The sequence below is a fragment of the Corvus brachyrhynchos genome, unplaced genomic scaffold, assembly GCF_000691975.1.
Source record: "Corvus brachyrhynchos isolate BGI_N302 unplaced genomic scaffold, ASM69197v1 scaffold56, whole genome shotgun sequence".
Lineage (NCBI taxonomy): Eukaryota > Metazoa > Chordata > Aves > Passeriformes > Corvidae > Corvus > Corvus brachyrhynchos.
In genome coordinates this window covers 3,280,533-3,290,106 of record NW_008238664.1, presented here as the reverse complement: position 1 = coordinate 3,290,106, position 9,574 = coordinate 3,280,533, and the positions used below count along the sequence as shown (strand labels likewise).

Below are 9,574 nucleotides of genomic sequence, written 5' to 3'. Positions count from 1 at the left end.
TCTTTCCCTGCTGCATCTCACAGCCCTTTTCTGACCAACACTGCATTTACCAGAGGGCTGGCTAGCTGCCTGAGACAGTGAAGAATAATAGCAACAGATCACCAAAATTCAATTTCTCACTCTCCTTCTGCTCTTACTTCTCAGGTCACAGGAAGCCCCACCAAGAAGTTGCCAAACAAGAATCAGGGCAAATGGTGATGAACTCCAGACCCGGATGGTCTTACAGACTCTCAGAGGAATTCAGTTCACGTTTGGGCTTGCAAAGTGAGTCTGTCCAACCGGCACAGGAATACCTTCAGGCTGATTATTCCTCTTCCTCACTGTAATTAGGAGAAGGCATCCAGCTGATGAAGAAAAATCATGTTCAGTTCAGCTCAAAGAGCTGAATGAAAAAGTCTGTGGCCTCTGAAACCCCCTCATGCACCTTATAGCTGAAAAGAAAGACTGTGGGACTAGCAAGAGGACCCATATTTTTGAACAAATCACCTGCTGTTTTTAGCCCAGACACTGAGACATAGAAGTGCCCCAAATGAAATAACAGATGAAACACAGATGTGGAAACCAAGACAACCAAGACCTGATGGAGTTCAAATGACAGAAATAACCCTAACAGATCAATACCACGCTAGGCAACCTAGAAGAACCTGTGGTCTCAAACACTCATCTGTCAGACTCAGAGCAGAAATTACTTCCATTTCAGAAGTGATGAAGTCATTCACATGCCAGGTATAAAACACAAATGCCAGACCCTTGGCATTGTGCAGCTACCTGACAAAGGCATTAAGTTAGTTGGACTCATCTGAAGCACAGTCTTTTTATATTTTCAAAACACCAAGTTCTGTGCAAGTATTCAGGCTGCCATGGCAACGTGGTACATTTGTTCCTGAGTGTCATTTCCCATCACAATTGGTAGATTTTTTTCAGAACTTTGCCCAACTTTAAAACTTTGGTTGCTGAGGCAACATCTCCCTTTAAAGGGAAGTGATTGGCTCTGCCTATTGTGCCAAGGCAAGGGCTCTTCTGTGAAGACCAGAGTGCTATGGCAAGGGAGGAGGTGTTAGGGAGGCTTAAAAGATATCCAAGGAAGCAGGGGGAGAGGAAGGAAGTGCGCTGAGAAGCGGCTGCGTAAGGGCAACACACATCTTTGTGGGAGGCAGGTGGGATGGGCTCTGAGTGGGAGGCTCCAGGCTTAGCACAAAGAGCTAATGTGCCACATTACATCACTGAGGAGATTAAATGAGATCTCGTTGAGAAAACACTTTGCCTTTAATGTATCCCGTGAGGATCTCGTGGAGATGCATAGTCCTCACAAGACCTCTGCAAGAAAGGCATTTGTCACTGGGCTTGTTTGATAGAAAAAGTGATGGAGGCAGAGAGAGCTTGAATGAACTACTGAAGGTCACACAGTAAATTAGTGGCTGATACAGGAATAAGCCCCTGCGGGTGTTATGTTTCATTTGTAAGATCATCATTCCTGCGATATTTAACTTAGGCTTAAACAGAAACCCATTTGTGTTCTGCAGAGAAGTGCTGCAATCCCTTTTTCTCTCACTAACATATTACAGTCCTCACCTCTGCTGTCAACGTATTTGGCTGAAATGCACTGAAGCAGGGGTCTTTCCAGATAGCAAGGCCTGGATTTGGACTCTTCCTGATGTCCTGCTGCAATAAACGTGATCACCACCAACCATCATAACAGACCTGGGCAGCAGTTTGGGAATCAGTTTAGGACTGGGAAGTGGGATTGTCCAGGCATGCTTTACGCAGGACTTCCCCTCTCAGCGGCTCCCACTAGTCTTGTGCTTCCCTTGCCTCCACCAGCACCCAGTCCGGGCAGCCTCTAACTGCTCCTTTTGCTCTGCTGTGATCTTCACATGCAGGAGCCCACAAAAGTGGCCAGAAGAAGCAGAGAAATTAGCTAGCAGAGAAGTTACAGTCCTTTGGACTGTACAGGTTTCACCTACCTCTTGCTGCTCACTCTGCGACCCAGAACAGAACCACTCACATCGTTTTCTATGTCATAAGCAGGCAGATGACACACTTAAAACAATTTACCGCTTCAACAGGAGTTCTCCAAAGCCCTTGGCTACTGCAATGCCTGTGAGCTGGCATCTTTTCCAGCCTGGAGGTGCACACAGGACATGCTGCTGAAAAGCAAAGCCAGTGAGTAAATACATGGGGTTGGTACCAGCTATGGCTTGACCTGAGGGCACAACTGATTCATTAGGGCAGCTCTTGCCAGGTCTCCACTTTCCAGCCTGTATCTCAGTGCCCCAGTTCCAGACTGATGGTGACTCTGATGCTTGTGTAAGGGTCACTGGAGATTAGGCTTTGATTTCTTTCCATTTCAGCATTTCATAGCTGACTGCATAAGCAGAGTCAGATACAAACCCACCGCCTGGATCACCACCTGCCTGTTCCAAATCTGGGTCAATGTAGCATTAAAAAACATAAACAGACAACACAGCCCTGACAGGCAGATGCAAAGAAAAGTAAACATGAGAAGTGCTTTTGATGTCAACAGAGAAACATACAAAGACAGAGGGCAACGAGCTTTGTTTTTATCTTGCATTTAATTGTCTTTGATGCTTCCTTCCCATAGGCATTCAATTTTAACTGCCTCTTCCAAGCTGATGGAGGAGATCAAAAATGGCCTAAGGTGATGGCATGTCTGGCAGAGAACCTCCTGGGAGCTGCAACCTCCACATCCTGGGACATTTTCTTCTGTCCAAGTCACCACAAAAGCAGCCTGAGGAGTGACTCCCATAGTGATAATATTTTCAGGGATTGTCTACACCCCAAGACTTCTCTTGCCTGGGCACTGCCTCCAGGGATTTTCCCTCACTGGTCCCGGATGTTTCACAGCCTTAGCTATGAACCCCAACTCATGTCTAGCAGCATTTGCTGAGGTTATGAGACCCTGAGGCAGAGTACTGCCTCTGCTCTCCCATGGGTAACACAGAACATCCCTAGGGCACGCATGAACCAGGTGAAGAAGTCAAAGGAGGTCCTATAGCTCCTAAAATACTTCAGCATACAGCAGATGTTGAAGAAGACCTCAGGACCTCTTTCCTGCCTGCTGATCCCTGTGTGGGGGGAACAAGTCCTCTCCCATGCTCTAGCATCTGAGAATTGCCTGGGAGTCTCCTATTCCCAAAGGCAGGACATTCAGCAGCTGCTGGACGGCCCAGCAAACAAACAAGCAACTTCTGCAAAAAGTGTCTGGACATCAGCCATATTAACCATGAGTGCTGCTCTCCCCTGTGGATTCAACAGCTGCCCATTGGAATAAACAGGAAACCGTTTTATCCTCTGAGGAGCAAGAAAGGTGAAGGGGTCACGACTGTAAATTGTGTCTCTGGGTTTGGGGCGTGCAGCATGAGCCACAAACGAATAGGTCTTCTGTTTTTTCTCATAGAGGAGGGACTCAAATGCTGGGCTTCTCCTTCTGAGCTGTCTCTCTGACCCAGCATTGCCCTTTTCTCCAGTGCAAGAGATGCAACAGCAGAAGCTTCACCCTCTTTCCATGTGATTTATCTATTACTGTAAGTTGCATCTGTACCTGAATAAGATACAGTAAAGTGATGTTGCTGTGGAAACCATGATATTTTAATTGCCTGACTCAGGAGAAGCCAGGTAAATCAGTCGCTGTAGTTCCCCCGTTGCAGCAGCTGGGCTGCTGAAAGATCTGGGCTGAGCACCAGGTACGCAGGACTCTGGCACTGAGCAGTTTGTGAGAGCCCATGTGGTGCTGGGAAAGCTGTTTTCCTCTGTGTCTTCAGTTCTCCCCAGCTCATGCCCTTACCCTTCACCTGCTGGACCTGCATGAATGCAAACCTCCCAGATTGGTGACAGTCTCTGCACTCCTGGGCATACCACCAAACACCTCATTACAAAACACAAATGGAAGATAACTGATAATGTAGAATGTGCCTCTTATTGTGGTGCAAGGGTCTCGGACAGTGACATTACCTGCATGCTAGATGAGCTGTCAACTGTTTCTCTAAAAACCAAATAAATACCTTTAGCACTGTGCACTTAGCTCCAGAGTCCTAGTGAAATACTGAAGTTCATCTTTCCGATCATTTGTGTTAGAGTCCAAAAAGTACCAGGTGCAGTCTGAAACCTGACAGACTCTATCAAGTGAAGGATTTCCAGAAAGGAAGGATGCCTATGCATATTTATACTGCAGAGGTGCTGGGTGCCAACAAGCACACAGTGTGTGGCCAGCTGTGGGTAGACCTGCTTCCCACTCAGCAAGCAGTCCATGGGTACTGGGATCAAGGCAGGCAGGATAGTGCTCCTGCTTTCGTTCTTATAAACCAGTGCTGCCTGGCTTCCCTGGCCAGAGATTTGTGGGATTTCTGGCCAAATTTCCCACACACAAGTCTGAGAAGAAGAAAAGAAAAGCCTTATGAAAAAATAAAAAAGGGAGCCAAGATAAGGTGAAGATAAATAATGGGGAGAGGAGGTGGAGCACCTTGGCTGGGTGAAAGCTGAAGGGCAAGGAGGAGAGGAACGGCCGAGAAGCAGCAGATGATCCAGGGACATTCTCTTAGGAATGTCCCTTGGTGTCCTGTTCCTAACAGGCAGTGCTGAGAGTTATACCCTGATGTCCTGCCTGCCTGTAAAGCAGGGAGGCTTTTGCTAAGCACTCTGTAAGGTGGCATGGGACAGACCACAATGACCAGGAAGGGAAATAGGAGGTGATGACCATGCAGATGAGAAGAGAGAGCAGGCATGAGGCATGCAGTGGAGGGGAGGAGGAGTAAATGGACTGCCTGGCATTGCTGGGAGAGACCTGGAACAGAGGTGCCCAGGAAAGAGCAAAGGATGATGCAAAAGGATGGCAAAACATGGCAAAGAGCAGTAGCAGACATTTGTACGTCACCACTGTGGGAGAATGAGTGGACTGGGATTTTGAAGGAACCAGAATTAGGTTAGAAGGAACTAGCCCAGAATTACAGGCTGTTAACCAAACTCAGAGGACGTGAGACTCAGCATGAGACCCCCCCACCCAGCAGAGCACTTCACAGACACCCTGACCCATGACACGTGTGCTGTTCCGCAGGGTCATGCCATGGCAGTGCAGCATTGCTGTACCACGGTCTCCCATGGTTTCTTGATCTTTTCTGGCATTGTCCAGAACAAATCACAGGAATTTCTTTGCCTGCAGGAGATCATTTCTCATCTTAACAAGGGCTGGAGAAGCCCTAGAATATGTTACTGTTACTTAAGCCAGCAGGTAAAAATTCTGCCACTGAGATTGGGCTACTTGTTCTGCCAGGGACCGCACCAAATCATGGTAAGAAGTGATCTGTGCTCCAAAAAGGTTATTATCCAGAACAGGCAAGGAGATAAAGTCACTTGCTCAACTAGTCCAGTAAGCCAGCAGCTGAAAGGGGGAAGGAGTCCCAGCTTCATTTGTCTGAGATTGGTACTTGTTGGACCAGATGAGATTATTTCTCATATTGCCCATATGAGCACATCCCACTCGCCAGTGTTTATCTCACATCCTTGAGCAATAGCCCTCAGGACTGTGCAGTTCGGTTTTGTTTTATTTTATGGAGGAAGTGACACTCACAACACGCTCAGGGGTTATGTTGCTGCACTGCAACAGCTCTCGTCCTACACAGAGATGGAAGAAATCTGAGTGGTGCAGATGTGATGACTCAGCTTTGCTGGATTTTACAGTAGTGGAGGTCCACTGACATTTCACAGAAATATTCTGATGAGTTTCACAGAATCACAAATCAACTAGATTGGAAAAGACCTTTGAGATCATCAAGTCTAACCTATGACCTAACACCACCATGTCAACTAGACCATGGCACTAAGCACCACGTCCAGTCGTTTCTTAAATGCCTCCAGGGACAGTGACTCCACCACCTCCCCAGTCAGCCATCTCAATGTCTAATCACCCTTTCTGTGAATAACTTCATCCTAAAGTCCAATCTAAACTTTCCCTGGTGCAGCTTAAGGCTATGTCCTCGGACAACCAAAAATGCTGGCAAGAGCTCAGTGGACTGGATCTCTTTGGAGTGATCCACTCACATAGATTAACACACCTCATGCAGAATTAGATGTAATCTGCAAGTTCTTTGAGTACTAATTCATTGTGGCAAGATGTTGGTGTCTTCTACAACAGCCCAAGATTTGAGTCAAAAGCACCTGAGCACTGTTGGTGACTGCCTGGTTTAGGGTGATTACATTCATCCAACTGTGCTTCCCAAGGAGACAAGCCAGGGGTGGGGAAGGGGCCTCCTGTGCCAGTGACAGCACTGAGGTGAGGAAGGGACAAAGTCAGGTCAGCAGGCTAGGTAAGGGAATGCTGTGCTGCTCAGGAACAAGTGGCTAAGCCTGACTGCTTTTACTCTCTCTGTTAGTATTGTATTTGAGAACAGTATTTTTGGTCATCTAAGGACACTTGGACAAGGACTTTATCCCAAATCTCAGCATGCCAGAACTTCAGATGAGACCAAAAGGAGACACCTTCACCAGGAGGATGACAGTCCTTTATCAAGTAGTTATCATTTGAGGAAAAATCTGGTCATTGTTACCAGCAGGACCAGCAATCCCTTATCAAGTAGATATCACCTTGCACCTACCCAGTTGAGAAGTGCTGTTCCTCACAAAATTTCCACCTGCAGTGCTATGCTCAACACAAGTCAGCACTAATCAGCAATCTCAGGTTCCAAACAATACCAGTTGCGCACATCCCAGCTCCGCTCCTTGTGATAACACTGCATGCATTAATTGCTAAACAATGTTGTTTCAAGTTGCATGTACACTTATATAACCTCATACCATATAATCAACACATTTCTTGGCACGAAGAGATCAATCATTCTGATCCCCATCACAGAAATATACCTCAGCTCTCTATCATGTCACAAAAACAACATAAAAAAATTAGAATTTCCAACCTCCACACCTGCTAACGCCCAGCACAGCTTGATGTTCCTGGAGATGATGGCTCATTTAAAACCTCTGAATGACACATGACCACCATTGGTAGCCAGCAGCAGCCAAAATCCAGCCATGTCCTACAGAGAAAAAATTATGATGATGGGGGGTGTCTGAGGGAAGAAAGGAGGCAAGAAGGGAAGGGAGGAAAGAAGGTACGTGATGGAAATAGAGCCCTTTGCACTGTGTTCCCTGATCCCATTTCCATCTCTCTCCCCACACAGCCCCATCACTGGGTGTTCTTTCCAAGCCTGGGAACAGAGACTCACAGTCTCCTCTGGAGGCAGCAGGCTGTGGGTACTGATCTCATACTCCCACACTCACTTCCCCGTTTGCTTTGCTCCTGCTGCACCTCTGAAACAAGGTCCATAGACAGGTACTGCCTGCACCTTCTAAGCAAGGACAGAGGTTCTTGTGGGAAGGCGGCAGGGGCTGAGAGACCTGCAGGACCCATTACTACAGCTCCACAGGGGCTGTGGCTCGTGGCAGAAAAAAAGCCACGACACCATGCTGCTACCTCAGGCCTGTGTTGACCCTGCTCTAAGAGCCATTCCTGATCCTGCAAGAGCAAGTGCTTGATCAGGGGTGCAGGAGCTTGTGAGGAGGGCAGGATGTTTTCTACCAGACACTGGTTATTTCAAGAACTTCGGTTTCTAAGGAAGGATGTGGCCCTGTTATTCCCACATTCCCTTACTCCTCCTCCATGGAGATAATCCCCTCTCTGGAGCAGCAACATCCTCTTGTTTTTCCATCCAGGGAGCACTGTGAGGACAGAAGGTGTCTTTTTTTTCCTAAGGGGAAAAGAAGGGGCCCTCTTTTGCCCCAGCATTGCTTGCTCCAAGAAGCACTCTGAGGTGCTTGGCACATGCAAAAATACGGGGCAATAAAATCACTAGAATGAGAGACTATCCCTGCCTATCCCTTGTGAGTCTTTGGGCCAGCCTTCTCTTCCTTCCGGCCCTCCACAAGGCTGTCCCCATCCAAAAAATTGGAGAATGAAGAGCAGAAGGCTGTTTCCCCAATTTGCAGCCAGTGTTTCCCGGCCCACCACCACCCCAGCCCCTACAGACTTCCGACTCCACAACCACATAAGGAGTGGATTGTGTGCCTCTCAAAACACCCAGAAGCGAAGGGATGCTGTTGAACCCCCAAGTTTTGCAGTGGGGCCCAGCCCTCGTGTGACAGCTGTCAGACTGGGTGCACACCACAGCCCATTGGGACCCCTTGGTTTCCCCTCTAGGAGGAGGCAGTGCCACAAGCAGGCCCACAGCTCAGCATCCTTGGGACTCTGGTACCCTCTGCTGGCCCTGAACGTTTCTTTTGCTATTGAAACCTCTCCTGTAGACACAGGCACCGGCCTCTCTGCCACCTGCGGCAGCTGTGCTCACCCAACACTGCAGTCTTCAAAGGTCCCACCAGTGCTCTCACAGCCAAGCTGCCGAGGGCACGGACCTACCAGCACCGTTCATCTCTGTGAGAACAACTAAGAGAGCCAGCACTACTTTGCTAGAAATAACAGAAACCTGCCAGTTTGTAAGTGCAAGGCTGTGCAGCAAATGCAGAAGGGTGAGAGGCTGCACAAGGGCACCCTGGGGCAGTGTCCAGGAGAGGCTCCTGGTGTGTGGGACAGTCCTCCCCACGGCCATTGGCATAGATGAAGGAGGTGGCAGGGACTACTTGGAGGACACCACATGGCTCAGGGGGATTACCCTGCATCCACATCCTCACTGGAGCAAGCAGGGAACTGTGCCCATGCCTCCAGCAAGGCTTTCACACAGCCCCTTAACACTGCAGGATAAAGGGCTTTGCTTTTACAAGCCCTGGGAGAAGGCAAAGAGGTGTAAGCAAAGAGCAGGGAACAAGCAGGGCAAAAGTCATTTGCTTCACTGCCACTGGCCGAGGGGAAAGCAAGCAGCAGACTGCACACAGGGACTGGGTAAAGTGCCTCCCACCCTGCTGAGCCCAACTGGACAGCCTGTGCCAACAGGCTTTAATGCCTTAATAGACAAACCCCGAGTGAGAAATGAGTTTCTGCCTTCAGGGCTGTTGGTGCTGCCCATGAGGCTGGAACCTGACTGAGGGCAAGTGCGTAACAGAGGGCAGGCAGGAGGGACACCTTTCTATCCAAAATCCTGAACCACCTCCAAAGGAGGAAGGGGATCCACCCCCTCTGCCCCTCAGGGCCAAAGATCCCAAGCTACCAATATCAGTTTTTACTTTAATATAAACTAAAAGCTTTTGGAGTTCAAAGAAACACGGACACGACACAGCAACAGAGCACACAAGGGAAACCCTAACCATCCCAAACCCTGGTTCAAGACGGAGGCCTGGGGCTGTTTGGCTCCCCAAGGAAAAGCTTATTTCAGGAGCAGTCCCCAGCTCCCTGGGGCACTCTTCCTGCTCCTGGGCAGGTGTCAAGCAGCAGCAGCAGCTCCCTCCTGGAGCCTGGGACAGGGCGGTCATTTGATGCGGTACAGGACTTTGCGCTGCATGCGGTGCTGGATCTCCCCCCGCCGCATCATCAACTGCAGCACCTTGTAGATGGCATGTTCTGGGTACTTCTGCAAAAGGGAAGAGCAGGGGAAGGTGAGCCAGCACAGAATAGCTG

At 48.8% G+C, this 9,574-nt stretch overlaps 1 protein-coding gene across 1 annotated transcript in view; it reads right to left on the bottom strand.

Moving 5' to 3' along the window:
• The window catches only part of MCM5 (minichromosome maintenance complex component 5), a 22,964-nt gene that overhangs the window by 3,663 nt on the left and 9,727 nt on the right, over positions 1–9,574 (bottom strand). Inside the window, exon 17 of the mRNA XM_008636595.2 lies at positions 1–9,527. This exon is cut by the window's left edge and continues 3,280 nt beyond it. Within this exon, the coding sequence (XP_008634817.1) occupies positions 9,426–9,527 (102 nt within the window). The 3' untranslated portion in view covers positions 1–9,425. The remainder of the gene's footprint in view (positions 9,528–9,574) is intronic.